The 16,285-nt window shown below is 32.5% G+C and overlaps 1 protein-coding gene across 1 annotated transcript; it reads left to right on the forward strand.

Moving 5' to 3' along the window:
- The first annotated feature begins 909 nt into the window (after nt 1-909).
- LOC143351622 (luciferin 4-monooxygenase-like) lies at nt 910-16,129 on the forward strand. Its single transcript, XM_076783391.1, has 7 exons — nt 910-1,044; nt 8,972-9,111; nt 9,702-9,909; nt 10,243-10,576; nt 11,214-11,508; nt 12,302-12,842; nt 15,857-16,129. The coding sequence occupies exons 2-7, from the start codon at nt 8,998-9,000 to the stop codon at nt 15,973-15,975; spliced, it is 1,611 nt and encodes a 536-aa protein (XP_076639506.1). The 5' UTR covers nt 910-1,044; nt 8,972-8,997; the 3' UTR covers nt 15,976-16,129.
- The last annotated feature ends 156 nt before the right edge of the window (nt 16,130-16,285 follow it).

Here is a 16,285-nt window from a genome sequence, read left to right on the forward strand (position 1 = left end):
CATATTGGAGGTATTCGCAAACTATAAATTACTGTGATTTTTAAGTATCAGAACGATAAAGACATGCCCATAAATACAAATCATATTAAAAATTACGTAAAGCGACAAAGGTCGTTGTTGATTAGAAAATTTCATAAGCAGTGAAAAAGAAATTACATCTTCAGACAGACAATATGTTGTCTTACTGGAAATTGAGATTGAGTCAAATGAAAACACAAAATAAAACAATTAAAATTGAATGCCTAGAAACATTGATTAAATCTAATATTTATGAACTGATATTATAGGATACGTACAATTTTGTCAAATTATTTATTATTATTAATTTAAATTATTATTTGGGTAGGATATTCCACGTGTTTAAAAAGTCAACTTTACATTTACACAATCATATTTAAAATGAGAATATATAAAATTACAGTATTGTAATTGGATTGTTTGTTAATAGTAAATTCGTGAAACTCGAAACCCAGGATTTTTATTTTTATTTCCTTATTTTATTTATTTTGTCATGTACTAAAATCTTAACAAATACCTTTTAGAAAATCGAAGCTTTTATTGAATATAATACCGTGAAAATTAAATACATACAGACTCTCAGATTTCAACAGAAATAAATAAAGAAATTAAATAAAAGTAAAATGTACACCGCTGTTACAGTGATGTTTTCAAAAACAAAATTTGTGTTATCGGTGCAGTGAGAAAGTCCAGATTAATATATTTTTGATAAAATAGGTACACTTTCATTTATATGTATTTTTAGTTTTATTTATGCCGAGTAAACAGTAAATGTTTAATTATACGTGCCTATCAATGAAAGATAATTGAATGTATATAAAAGATAAAGAGGAGCTTAAGAATTTATCATCCTAATTTTCAACCGACCGTTTCAATCTGTGTCGTAAACTCGTTGTGGAAAGATTCAAACAATTGTATGTCGTGAAATTAGTGAAAAGTGGTGGTACAACGAAGAAAACGAAAAAACCAAAGGGAAAATAACAAAGGTATAAAACTGCGATCAAAAAGGACCTAAAAGAATTTACGGTAATTACACATTGATTGAAATTAACTAGAATAACGAATAAAAATGTTAGCTTCGATCGTAAACTAATTTTTACCAACGATTTTGCTAATGTAAATATTGGTTTAAAAAATTCGTTAATAGAATTTATGAATGAAACATACATGGAAATTAGTTTACAAATCGATCTAAAATCTGTATTCGTTATCCATGAATTAAACTTTGCTGGCACGTAAACTAAATGCAGAAGTAAATTTTTTCTTTACATCGACAGTAATATGCAATGTTACAAATTTTTATTGATATTCTGATTTTAGAAACACAGAAAATTTTCAAATTTAAATATCTCGAAACAGGATTTTAACACATATGTCCTTCTTCTGAATATCTGCTCAATTGTTCAATTAATAAAAAAATTCATACATATAAATTCAAGAAAATTCAGACAAAGTCACAATAATAAATACCTGCTCAATTTTAATTTGGAAATTCAGTAACTAAATAGTCAGCACGTGAATTGAAACTAATAAACAAGTAACGCGTTTATGAAACATATATCAATATTATCAATGTTATCGTATAAATTATATTTTTAAGAGAAACGTGATACCGAGCAACAGCTTCGAAGTGTCCAGGTAAGAAATATCGAAGACTTCTCTCTTGCGTAACTTTAATGGTCTGCGTTTCGAGTTCACTGAAATAGCAAATCCTGCAAATTTGTTTGATAGAAATACACAAGCCCGGCAGAGAAACGGTTGAAGTTCATTCAACCTAAAAGTGGAAACTGACATCAATGGTGGAGAAGACCAATTCTGCGAAATGACGGGACGATTATCATGAAAGAAACCATTACGGTACTCGGTTGTTAAAATTCTGCTAAACTATGTCAGCGTCTACAATACGCTTGTGTTACTGATTTTCCGAGTTAGACAGACAGAGATTTTCATACATTATTTTACTCCGCTGTATCGTTAAATATCCAATAATGTTAATAGTCTGCGACACGCGAAGAAATTGATCAAATTTCAATGGAATTTCTCGAACCGAATAAAACTCGGTTCAACGGTTCCAATTAGGCTAACGACGGAAGCAGAGAAATATAAGAGGAACAAAAAAATGGAAATGATTGAATTATAATGTTTTCATAGTCGTGAAAAATTTAATTATACTTTTTAATATCTTGAACTTTCTTTACGATAAAAAATATATTCGAAATTAAATATTTTCAACCACAATATTTCATTAAAAATAAATTTGTTTTATTATTTAGTCATTTTTAATATATTCCTTTGTTATTACTTATATTAGAATTTTTACATTTTTTAGAATACTTTAGTCAGCTGTTCCTGTACGAATTTTTCTATTTCTTTATACGTTTATTATACTTCTGTGTTCGTGATATTATTTTTTATTATCTCTCCACTACACTGTTAATGCTAAAAGCAAAGTATTAAGTCTCGTTTATTCAAAAATAGTAGTGTCCCTGTGCAAAGTTCATCCTCTGTACAGGGTGTCTCTGAAAGATACATACAAACGTGCACCATGTTCTCGTGAAAAAATACGAACAAAATGCAGAATAACATTTTTCGTTTGGACCTTCGTTTTCGAGAAAATCAAGTTTGGAAAGAAATATTTCATCAAGAATATTTTTTTATTTCAATTATAGAATTTGATTATTCGATTGGAATTGTCCTTGTTGTTGCACACAAAGTTCTGGGGCGCAATAGTGTATGTACAAAGTGGACTTTCAAATTCGATATTCTCGAAAACGAAGTCCTAAAACGAAAAAAAGTTATTTTGCATTTGTTTCATATTTTTCCATGAGAAATCACATGGTGCACGCTTGTACGTATCTCTTAGGGAATAAATACATATTTTACTGAATCAATATTCAACACGATAAATGATTCACAATATGTTTGTAGCAAATAGTAAAGTGAGTAAAAATAGAAAAAAATTATGTTAACTAGTTAACCTTTGTGATCTCTTTGAAAAGTCTCTAAATTGTGTTGCATAAATAAAGCAATGACTTTTTTCATAATAATTATTTATATTTTTTGATTCGTTCGTTTTATTTCGTCTTAATTTTCAAGTATTCAAAGCGTCTTCAAATTCACGAATTATAATTTAGTTTTCAATAAAATTGCAATTTAAACAGCAAACTACTTTCTACGCATGACGAGTATACTCGTCGTAACACAAATTGTGACTATTTCTTCACGACGAGTATATTCGTCGTAACACAAAATGTTGTTATTTTTTCGTGACGAGTATACTCGTCATGACACAAATTGTTGCCTCACGATGAGTACATTAGTCTAAAACAGCTAACTGGTTACATATTAGCTCGTAAATAGACTGACACGTAACTATCAGTAAAGCAATCGAGGAACGTTAATACGTAATGTTGTGACCGCCAGGCACCAACAAACTCGTTCGCGCAATTTTCACAGGAATTTTCGTAGACACGAGAATTCGAGGCATGACGGAGCCTCGTTGAAAAAGCTGGGTCAGCGTCACTAACGCGGTGCCATTTCCCCAGCCGGTAGCGTTATTTATTGTTCGGCTCGATGAATGTCATTTAAAATTTCGATATAAATTAATTTAAGGGGGTAAAGGGGTTTCCCGGGTAGCGCAGTAGGACGGGGTGTAATGGCTCGGAAAATGAAGTTCTTGTAGCCCGGCTGAGAGAGAATCTCACCCCGTCTATTTCACTCTTCCGCTGTTACCCTTAGCCTCTTCCGGCGCTGTGGCCAAGCAAACCTCCGAGCGTTCCTCTTCTCTTCCTGGACTCTCTTCTTCGGTGTTCGGGTTTCTCTTCTATCGCCACTTCCGAGATCCTATCCCTTCCCGGGCCATTCGACTCGCCTGCGTTCTTTCCTCGTTTCTCTTTCTCTTCCCTCTCGCGATGAGACGCAACGTTGCTCGGTAAAATATCCCTTACCCTCTGCCCCTCTACACCCCCACGCCCCCTCCAGTCTCTCTTCAACGCTCAGCCACTCCGCTTTGCTATTATCTTAAGTAAACAGGCTACCTGCGCGCTACGGAATTCCAGATAAAGTCACATGTTATCAAAATCCCGAGGCTCCCTTCAGCAGGCCGCTGCGTTTGCATCGCGCCAGTCCCGCGTTCTGACTCCCTTCGCGAGGGAAACCCGGTCTCGTTAATTCCGTTAAGTCGCGGCCTTACGTTAATACGAACCAGAAGACGGAACAGTCGCGCTCAATTCCGAGAAACGTTCCAAAGACATTTTTCATTACGCGTACGCGTTACCTGCGAAAATCTGATACCTGAGCCTTCACAACACGAATTTAATCTTTAATTAACCACATGGAACAGAAATTACTTCAAAATGCAGTAATGATTCATAAGATGAACTTTTTATCAGAGAAAAATTAGATCACTTAACGTACAGAAAAAATTATTGAGGGTGAATAATGTCGAATAGTCAGTTAATATTATCGTAATAAAATTTTTTTCTGAGTCTAATACTTTTACAGTAATGATTCTTAAAATGAACAGCTCGTATCGTTTCTTAAATGTTGTCTTCCATAGTTCACTAGCTTCAAAAGTGATCGCACAGTTGGGAGGGGACAGAAATGTTCAACTTACGAATCACGTATTTGATTCATTTTAAGAATCATTAGTGTATTGTAATAGAGTACAGTACAGTAGTTACCTCAGTTGAAAATAGAAATAGAAATGTTCAACTTACGAATCACGTATTTAGTTCATTTTAAGAATCATTACTGTATTGTAATAGATTATAGTACAGTAGTTCCCTCAGTTGAAAATAGAAATGAAAATGTTCAACTTACGAATCATGGCAGTGGTTCATTTTAAGAATTATCATTATATTGTTGTTTTTGAAATGTAAAATGCTATCATACACGTACAAAATGTATTTACATTTTTCCATTGAATTAGAAGAAAATGTAATAACACAAGAGTTCGATAAGCGTAGTGATTTGAGTGACGAGAAGTAGTAATGGATTCGAAAGTTTATTGGAGAGAATTAGAACAACGATATCGACACGAATATTGTAAATTGATAGCAACAGATGCAAGTAGCTCGTGTTATTGCGTGTGGATCTAATCAGCATTCGACTCGAGATTGTTCAGAATTACGTATTCAATCCAGATTTTCGAGATCGATCACTATTCATGGGAATTGGCAAATCTCTATCTCGGCAAAACAAGATGAATTTACAGCCGTCTGCGTTAAATTTCGTACCGATATATTGGAGTAATTGTAAATGTAACTCAGAAAACAAAAAACATAGCAAAGCATTTAAATGTTCACCATACAATTATTAATAATTATCAAGAACTGTTTGCATCATACATAAAGATAAATTGAAGCAAAAGTGGACGTACAGAATGCGTACTGTAAACAATTAATTTATTAATTGGGTCTAGGTTAAATGTTATAGAAGATTCGCGCCGTTCTATTATGCGATCAATGGCAGTATGATTCTGCGTGCTACGCCATACAGTTATAGTAACTCCATCTAGCGTTCCAATCGTGCAACAACTAAAAATATTCTGAAAAATGAAGGGTAGCGCCTAATCTATGTATACTACCTAATCCATATCACTTTGAAATGGATGAATTAATGCTGGTGTAGTGACAGCCGTTTTAAAGAGAATAAACAAAAACTCTATATAATATCATCTTTATTTATTAATGCATGAGATAATATTAACTATTACGTAACAAAATGTGTTATTTTAAATGTGTAATTTAACAAATTATACTAGTATTTAGAAATTGATACATCTAAACCATATGCATTAGTAAATAAAAAGCTCGAAAGTCGATTCAAACGAATTTATGTAGGAGCATGACTAGATGTACTTGCATAGAATCCTTTCCAACGTTCAAACTTGCGTTAACGCGCTGAAAAAGTGCTCTTTGATGCATAAGTGGAATTTTAAAAATCTGCTACCGAACAAAGATCTCGAAATGAATTTTTGAAAGTAAAATTGAATTTTTATCCTCTAATGCACGAAACGCCATTTTTCTTTTTGCGAGCATCTCTATGCGAAAAATATATTTTATTTTTAGAACGTGCCCTTCATCATGGAAGTACGTCAAAGTTAGGATTTTAGTTGTAGGTTCTAAAAATATTATGTCAAATAGTTACGAATTGAACTCCAACGAATAAAGAAATCTGCACTACTTCACGTAGAGAAATTTTTCTGATATATATTTAAAGGCTAATGTTAATATTGTAAAGCAATTGTCTATATTTATCATAACAAGTGTTAAAAACAAAAAAATGAATAGGACAGTAATATTTAATATCAAACACATAGACAAGAAAAATGAAACTTTCAATCATTATCTTTGTATGGATAATTCTTTATTTATATTGTTTTCCAACCTATTGAATTTGTCAGTTGTCAAACTATGATTGGTGACTTACGAAATATATCATATACTTTCAAATCATTTTTAAAAAATTTATTTGAATCGCTAAATTTAAAGTCTGACCTACCTTCACATGTATTTCGTAATTAACAGATGATTTACAAATCATAATTCTACATGGCTTACGACATATTTCAGTTTCATAAAAATCCCCGATTAAGTGTATAAAAAATTAAATATTTGTTCACATTAAAATAAAATTAGAAACAACATGAAGAGCAACTTAACGTAAAATGTGCTTGTAGGACATAGTTTATCAAATTTTACTTTCGATTCAGTGTTCGCAAATTTTTCTTCCTTCTAAACTTTTTACTTCCAACTTTCTTATTATTTTAAATTGGGGATTAAATTCCGTAGTAATCCAGGTTCAAGATTAAACTCGAACACTTTTTAAAACTGTGTCATTGTTACCTTCAGCGGGAGCGTTACGCTCGAGCAACTTATAAGTATTCTCAGAGTGTCTAAGCACGCCACAGGAAACCAAGAATCGTCGGTATGTGGCTCATGTGTCCCTGTATAGCTGCTACAATCAGAGTGGCACGCGCCCTCATACCTTGGCCCATGTACTCCTAGCACCGCATCTACGTTGGAACTAACCCCGAACACCGGCTCCCAGCCAGGCAGTTCAGTGATTTCCGAGAACGCATTCCCGCCTCTTCCACTGGTCACTGTTACTGCGCGAGAACATTCGAGACATTGCTAGCTGCAACGTTGCCCCGATTAGCGATCAACTCGATATGCCATACACAAGTATTTGTCGATTATAGACGCCCAATACAACCAATCGAACATTAAAAATTCCACGAAAGAGGCAAGAAGAACTGTCAAATATAAAAAGAAAAAAGAATTATGTAAACTCTAAACTGATAAAAAAGCTCTAGAATGTATTGACAATACAACCAATTTTCTATATTCTGAGACTCAAGAAGTGCTCTAGAGGTTACCCAAGACTTTCAAACAACTGTCAAATATAAAAAGAAAAAGATCTCTATAAACTATAAACTGATAAAAAAGCTTTATTGACAATTCAATGTACAAACAATTTGCTATATTTTGAGACTCAAAAAGTGCTCTAGAGCCCACTCAAGACTTTCAAACAACTGTCATGATAACTCAGGATATACAAACAATTTATTCAAGATGTATTAAGAACAATAAAGCCATTCAGTTTATTTGAACGGAATATCAATTACTCCCCATATTTTATTTTGCATTTGTCTCGTGTTTATTTTAATTGCTTTAGTTTTTGTTATGAAGGTTGTCCACACAGGTCAAAAAATCGACGAATAAATCGCAATTTGTAGAAATTACTCAAACTACAAAAAACAGCTTCTAGTTACTTTTCTTCTCATTTTAAATAAAAAAAAAACAATAATAAATTTTACATAAAATGTTATTTACACTTAAATCAATGAATACGTGCATTGTAATTTTTCACATATATTTCCATCTACTCGTGTACCCGTATAAAATACGAACAAGATTGAAAGTTCTAGGTAAGACAAACAGCCAGGCGTAGAAGTGAGAAACATAGCAACACAGGAATATTGGGAACTGTTTCTCTAAAAACTGATGTTTGGTTTCGAAACGAAGAAACAGTTCTTAATAAAATATTTCATGTTTAATATTTCGATTGGTTCTAAAATTTCAGAAAGTAACAAAATTATAAAAATTGAATGACTTCTGGGCACCTAAAAAAATTTGAAAAATTTGAAAAAATGTGACTGCTTATATACCATTATAAAAGGCAATTTTTGTCCACTGTTAAAAGTCAAGAATTATAAAAAAAAAAAATCTGCCTCTATATTTTGTACCAGCCTACTGAATTTGTCCTTTGAATGTGGTAATGTACAGTTCACGGTTAAACAATTTATACGCTGACCTTACCACAACATTTGTGGTATGCGTATCCTATACATCCTGCACAAATCTCCAATCCAATCTCACATCTACGTCAAGACAGAACCTGAACAGCGATTTCTCAACACTCCGACGTTCAAGAATGGATTCCTACTTCGTTTCACCGTCTCCCTATCCTGTAGGAATATTTGAAGGATTTCCGATAAGACTTCGACGAGAAATACAGCGACGTATACGTTGCAAAGAAATATTAATACATTCAACAGACGAGAAATAAATCGTGTATATAGAATTATGACTGGTAATGTAATTATACGATATCGTCATCAAGCTTCGTTTCTCGTACCGAATATTATGACGTAAAATACAGATTGTATTCGTTAAAAATTTTTGTAAAATACATGTTACAGAAAATTTTGCATAACATACACTGTTGGCTAAAAATATAAGTTCAGTAGATTTTTTACCCGTTTATTGTCATGGTTAGAATTATTTTCCACTTACAGAATTATGGAACATTCGAATAAACAATAAATTATTAACATTTTTGAGTGAATTAATTGAAAAGTCTTAGTTTTTAAATTGCTTACAAGCTTTGAATAATTTCTTGTTACGACTCAGCAATTGCTTTTTTTAATTTCTCTTGTTCTTTCTAGGTAAACAGTTCTAAACTTGAACAATAATGCAGGTAGTGAATAATATAATTCACAGTCCGCCAGGAGCAAAGATACCAAATATTTCAGTGCAGCAATTTATACTCGATAGTTTTCGCGCCAATCTCGATCACATTCTGCAGGTAAGTTTAAAATTGTTTTTATTCAGTTTCATGTAAGTAACAAAATTTTCAAAAATGGTGTGTAATGAAATATAAATTCGATTTACAATTTGATTCGTATAGATAGCAAATAATTTCTTTTAAAATAATTATATTATTTACTATTGTTTTTATAAATTGAACAGTACATAGAAAAGTAACTAGAAAATTAAATAAAAAGTAGAATGTTGCCTCTAAATGTCCATTCAAATAATTCTATATGAAAGGATTAAGTAAATCATATAAATTATGAAAATTCTAAAAAAAATTGTACGAAATCGATTTGGTAGCCAATGTGTTAATAAGTATTTAAGAAATGATTTTAATAGTTATTCAATAAATAACATATTATTGGGTAATATTTTACTATGAATATTCATTTTAAATTTTGCATAGTCTTTTTGAAATATGTCATGCATACTTTTTAACAGACATTATTATTGACAAAAAATCAATACCTCTTCTTCATGTTCATTTTTTAAAATAATAATACAATCAAACTAGAATTCACACGTTATGAAGTATCAGATATAATACCAATGTTCAGTGTCAATATAATACGAATGTTTTAGGTTGATATTGAAACTGGTAAATGCTACACGTGCAGAGACATTCTTGAAGCAAGCATAGCACTCGCTGGTGCTTTAAAGAGTTATGGAATCGTCAATGAAGACAGAATTTCCGTTGCAAGCGAGAATCATCCAAATTTCTTGATCATAATGTGTGGAATATTTAACGTTGGAGCTGTATTTGCTCCGGCGAATCCGGCATACACAGAAAGTGAGGAAAAATCTCGATAATCAATTTTCAATAATTGTTCACACATCAAGTACGACGAAAAAGAGCTGAATAAAATTATATTATGTGTATAAGATAATATACACAACACTTGCAAACACGGTTTAATTAATGTTTATTTATCAATCAAGTTTGACGCTTCAAAAATTCAATAGAAAAATATACGTTTCAATGCACACATTTTCTATAAAAAAATTCATGAAAATACCGTTCGCTTTGGTGATGTAATCCTTTGATATGGGACCGTTGGAAAATGCTAATTCTTTCAATTTCATTTATGCATTGCTATTAACACGTAGGATGTTTTTAACGTAGGAGAGTTTAGACACATGTTGGAAATCAATCAACCACGACTGATGTTTGTGTCTCGTAAAACCGAGTTGCTTCTCTCAAAAATTGCATCGACTCTAAGTTGGACTATGAAATTAATACAAGTGGAAGATAATGCCTTGACTAAAAACGTTCCAACGTTGAAAGAACTTTTGGAGGCGCATAAGAATATTGTAGACCCTTATAATTATGTACCAACGCCTGTCGGCGACAGTAGCAAAGCAATGGCGGCAATTTTTGGTTCCAGCGGAACAACTGGCTTTCCCAAAGGTGTTACATTGTCTCATCGAAATTTAGTGACTTACATTATTAATTCGAGGTAAGTGAAATTACTTATAAATGACGAAATTTGTTAATTGGTTTACAAACAAACGTTAATTAATAATTAATCAGTTAAGAATGTAGATACGTACGTTGTAAATTTGTACCAAACAATCTATATTCTAGCTTTCGAAGTAGTTCTATACACGATTCTATTTTCTGTTTCTTATATTATAAATAAAGATAGTTTATTTAAAAGTTAATTCAACTATTTAAATTTACTATTGTTACCATTTAAATTTATTTATATTAAGGAGAAAGAAAATGTAATTACCAAGAATCGAACTCTGATCAACCTGGTAGGACTTTACGTTATTATTACGTCAAAGTCCTACTTGATAGACGAAAAATTAAAATTATATTTTTACAAAATATTGAAATTTAAATTATTAATATTTCAAAAGTTTTTGAATATCTGCCTCCATAATGCTACAACGACTAGATCTACAAGTGTGTAAAATTTCAATAAAATACTTTGTTAGTAAACAAGACTCCTGAGCTTACAAAAAAAAGATGTTTGCATATAATATTTTTCTATTATTATTGTTCTTATGATTGATGTTTCATCTTAAATAAAGAATGATTAGTTAGTTCCATTACAACGAAATGTAACAAATTTCATTTATTCATTTCAGCGGTACAAGCTATTTAGATATTCGACGAGGTGATCGAATAATAATCTTTCTGCCAATGTTTCATGGCTATGCATTCGGTATGACACTCTCTGCGATAGGTTTCTGTGGAACTACGTACGTAATGCGTTCTTTTAAAATGGAGACTTTTCTGCAATCAATTGAAAAGTACAGAATCACGTTCGTACCATTGGTACCTCCAATTCTGGTACTTCTCGCGAAGTATCCATCGGTGCCAAACTATGACTTCAGCAGCGTGAGATACCTCCAGAGTGGCGCAGCGCCATTTCCTAAAATCGTAAGTTTTCCGTTAATATTTACTAATATGAATTCTTTTCAATTTGTTTCTTCTGTCCTGCACAGCTAATCAATCACAGTCAAATTAATTTTTATTCAGTAAATATATCCTCGAAACCCTGATTAATAATTTTAATCTATTCTTTTATAAAATGCATAAATACCTGTTGCACGAAGACTCGAAATTATTAATGTCGTGTTGTTATCTTCAATTAAGTCACAAGTATAAAAATAACTCGGAGAACCACTTTGTTTCATTCTTTGTTACAATGAAAAAATGCAATAGAGTTTTTCCTTGAAGAACAAAACACATAAATAATATGGAACATTTGTTACTTGATGCTACAGAAAATAAATGACCTTTCACTGTGTCAAATCGTGCTTTACACGAAGTTCTAATAAAATGAACAAATAAAGAGGCCATTTTAATAAAAACTTCAAAGAAAAAACAATAATCGAATATTGCCAATTTGAAACCTCGAATTCAACGTAAAAATTTTTATAGAACGCGTATTTATAATCCCGAACAAAATAATTGCTCGTTTCAGTTTTCATTTCCAGCTGTTAGAAAAATGATTTGATAACAAATAAGAACACGTATCCCTTTGATCGATCACAGTGAAAATTTTGCTTAATAAAAATTATAATTTGTAGAAAATACAATTTCTGAATGTGCAAGCCAGTAAATTGTCAAAAAATTTTATAGAATATAATTCTACTTATCGTATCAAAATCTTTGAGAACGAAAAAAATATCACGGAATAATTAGATTTTGAATAATAAGTATTTTGTAGGTTGCAAAGGAGGTACGGAAACGGACAAAAGTAAAGAACATTCGAAATGGTTACGGTATGACAGAATTGTCAGTGACTACGCACTTAGGCGATATAACGCGCGACGATGAAAATTTAGGATTATTGTTTCCCGGATTGCTTTGCAAAGTAGTGAATCCAAATAATAATGAAGTGCTTTGCGCCAATGCAGTTGGAGAAGTTTGCATAAAAGGTGATCAAGTAATGCTGGGATACTTCAGAAACCCTAAAGTCACCGCAGAAACCATCGACAAGGAAAAATGGCTGCACACTGGCGATCTTGGATATTTCACAGAAGATGGATTATTGTACATTACGGGGCGATTAAAGGAACTTATTAAATATAAAGGCTTTCAAGTAGCCCCGTCAGAGATCGAGATCATAATACAATCACATCCAGGCGTTAAAGATGCAGCAGTTGTGGGTAAACCTGATGAAATGAGCGGAGAAGTACCGATGGCTTTAGTTGTGAAACAACCTGGTGCCAACGTGACAGCCAAAGAAATCATAGATTTCACGAATGGTAAGTTTGTTTCCTTTGTTTTGAAGAAATAAAAAATCTTTCAATTAACTTCTTTCTTGAAATTGAAAAAGAATTACATTAACAAAAATTTAGATTTTTCCTTTCTCGAAGAAATGAAAAGGATTTTTTTAAATCTTTTTGAAAGAAAATTATGTTAACAAAGATCTAGATTATTTCGTTTCCTAAAGAAATATATAATAAGATATTTTTTTATTTCGTCTGAAAATGAAGAACCTAGGTCTTTGTTAATATAATTTTTTAAAAATCTGATTTGATGATTCTTAAAGATTGTCACAAAATTTAAATACTTAATCTACCAAGTACCCCAGCTTTGTTTATCAACATTGATAAATGCAGAATGTAAACAAAGCACCCATTTATACAATACAGTGTGCATCTCCGATTAAGTATCTGATAAACAGATATCACGAGATTAAATACTTGTTTATATTATACAAAACTTCTCCTTCTAGTCGTTAAAAGACTCCAGATAGTAGCTTGAAATTAATTTTCCTATTCAGAAAAAAATTTTATTTGAAAATCAGGAGTATAGAATATGTAAATTTTGTGACACTACTTTAAAATCAGTAAATATTAACATATTATTTTATGAACTACATTACATATATGCTATAAATAATGTATACTTTGGGGAAATTAATGGTAATTATTTACTTTAGGGGACCTCCACTCCTATTTTGATGATTTTGAAATGTCATAGAAAATAAGATTTTGAACAACTTTTCCCTATACATACAACCACCGGACGGCCTTAGTTTCTGAGATATTCATAAAATTTCTTCTGTGCTACTACTACATTGAATTTTGCCTATACGTACGTGTCCGTAACAACGTGTCCGTCAACGTTGGGGTGCCACTTATCTGTTGTTTCTATAAACATCGGTAGCGACCGGTGACCAATATAATATACCGTATGTACCTAAACATTGAACTTAACCGATTTCAATGGTTTCGAATTGTGATTGCATGACTGACCACCACAACCTAACCCAGACCTAACCTATCCTTAGTGGATGATATATGTGTGATGTTAAAATCAAAATTCGATTTAAAATTCAATTTTAAATATCAATGTGCGTGGTCAACCACGAACCGATGGATTGGGTTAGGGTTAAGGTAGATTTAATATTCAGGACGCCATTAGGTGGCCTGCCACGTAAACCGAAGTTCAAAATCATTGAATGAATGCATATGCAAAGCTATCGTCCTTCCACGAGAAGAAGGCAAAGCGTGTTTACATCCCCACTCTTGCTGTAGTCCGCTGATTGGCTGTCACCGATCTTCGTCACCGTTTTCGACCAATACCTGTGAGTCAGCGGACTGCAACAGGAGTGGGGATGTAAACATGTTGTGCCTTCTTCTCGTGGAAGAATTGTAGAATTCAATCTGTTTTAGGTTCACCCGTTACATAATATTGGTCGTTCACCGTTACGATGATGTTTATACAGGGTGGGGCAGTAACTATTAGCACCTCAGATATCTTCGAAACTATAAGTTTCACAGAAATATTTGCTAAAGTAAATTGCACAGTACGAAGGGCGCTATTGGGTGGCGATAATAGTTTTTTTGCAGGTGGAGGTACTTCGGACATTTGAAGGTCACATCCAGTTTTTTAAATAGATCGGTATGTTTTTGCTTCCGTATCACGATAGAGGATCTTAAAACGAGTTCAACGACCTATTACACAAGGTCATTGAAAGTCATAGAAAGTAGAGAAAGGCGATAATACTTACGATTTTGGTAGTAAATGAAACATGTTTATAGTAGGTGTTCGAAATGATGACCATCACTGTCAATGCACCGTTGGATTCTTTTTACGATTGATTGACTTGCAAGTCTTACAGCGTCAGAACTTATTGATGCACAGGCTGCAATAATTCGCTGTTGCATATCGTGAGATGTAGTTGGTACTTCTTTGTACACTTTCTCTTTCAGTGTTCCCCACAGAAAGAAATCTAAAGGTGTTATGTCTGGTGAACGAGCTGGCCACGATATTGGACCGTCGCGTCCAATCCAACGATTTCGAAATTTTTCATCGAGTTCCCTTCGCGCAATCGATGAATAATGTGCTGGGCATCCATCATGTTGATACCACATGGTTTGTCGTGTAAATAAAGATAACTCTTCTAACAAAAGACCCAATGTATCCTTAATAAAATTAGCATAGACGTTGCCATTCAAATTTCCATTGATAAAATAAGGTCCAATAATTTTATCATCTATGATACTGCACCATACATTTACAGACCATTGTTTTTGATGTTCAACCTGTCGCAGCCAATGTGGATTTTCCGCTGCCCATAAATGCATGTTATGCAAATTAACATTCCCGTGATTTGTGAATGTTGCTTCATCAGTAAATAAGACGGTATTAAAAAAAAGCTCATTGTTTTAAATCTGACGTATAGCTCATCGACAAAACTCAACGCGATTCATGAAGTCGTTCCCATGCAATTCTTGGTGAAGACTAACGTGATACGGATAAAATTTGTGACGGTACAAATTCTATGACCTTCAATGACCTTGTGTAATAGGTCGTTGAACTCGTTTTAAGATCCTCTATCGTGATACGGAAGCAAAAACATACCGATCCATTTAAAAAAATGGATGTAACCTTCAAATGTCCGAAGTGCCTCCACCTGCAAAAAAACTATTATCGCTACCCAATAGCGCCCTTCGTACTGTGCAATTTACTTTAGCAAATATTTCTGTGAAACTTATAGTTTCGAAGATATCTGAGGTGCTAATAGTTACTGCCCCACCCTGTATGTAGAAACAACAGATAAGTGGCGGACGAATGTTGACGTACATGTTGCTATGAACAGGTACGTACAGGCAGAATTCAATGTGGTAGCACGAAAGGAATTTTATGGGAAAAAGTTGTTCAGAATCTTATTTTCTGTAACATATTTCAAAATCATCAAAATCGGAGTAGAGGTCCCCTAAAGTAAATAATTACTAAATTAATTAAAATTTGTATATACAATTTATAGGAAATTTATCACCGCAAAAGTGGTTGAGGGGTGGCGTTAAATTCATCGAAGCTATACCCAAGACTCCGTCAGGAAAAATTCTGCGACGAGAATTAATTAAAACGATATCTAAATTATAAAATAGTAAAGTATTTTTATTTATTTGAAACTTTACTCTTGAAGAAATATGACGTATTCTTTTTATGTGTTCAAACACTTTTAGCGAAGTTTATGTTTGCAAGAAACAATTAATAAATTAAATTAAATTAATTAAATCAAACTTGACTTATATAATCTGAGCAGTCGTACAGTGTTAATAATATTTTCGTAAGTATCTACTGTATAATATACATTATAATTAATGAAGTATTTCATAGTAGATGTTGAAATATTTTTACTGTAGATCGAGAACGATGACAGTGCATAAATGTACTTGTTAACAAAATGAAT

This window comes from Colletes latitarsis, chromosome 1 (assembly GCF_051014445.1).
Source record: "Colletes latitarsis isolate SP2378_abdomen chromosome 1, iyColLati1, whole genome shotgun sequence".
Taxonomy (NCBI): Eukaryota; Metazoa; Arthropoda; class Insecta; order Hymenoptera; family Colletidae; genus Colletes; species Colletes latitarsis.

Bases quoted from the DNA above. Each gene is read 5' to 3' on its own strand.
- LOC143351622 (XM_076783391.1), top strand. From the start codon at position 8,998: ATGCAGGTAGTGAATAATATAATTCACAGTCCGCCAGGAGCAAAGATA. The intron at 9,112-9,701 runs GTAAGTTTAAAA...CGAATGTTTTAG, and splicing joins ATCTCGATCACATTCTGCAG to GTTGATATTGAAACTGGTAA. The intron at 9,910-10,242 runs GTGAGGAAAAAT...TTTTTAACGTAG, and splicing joins GAATCCGGCATACACAGAAA to GAGAGTTTAGACACATGTTG.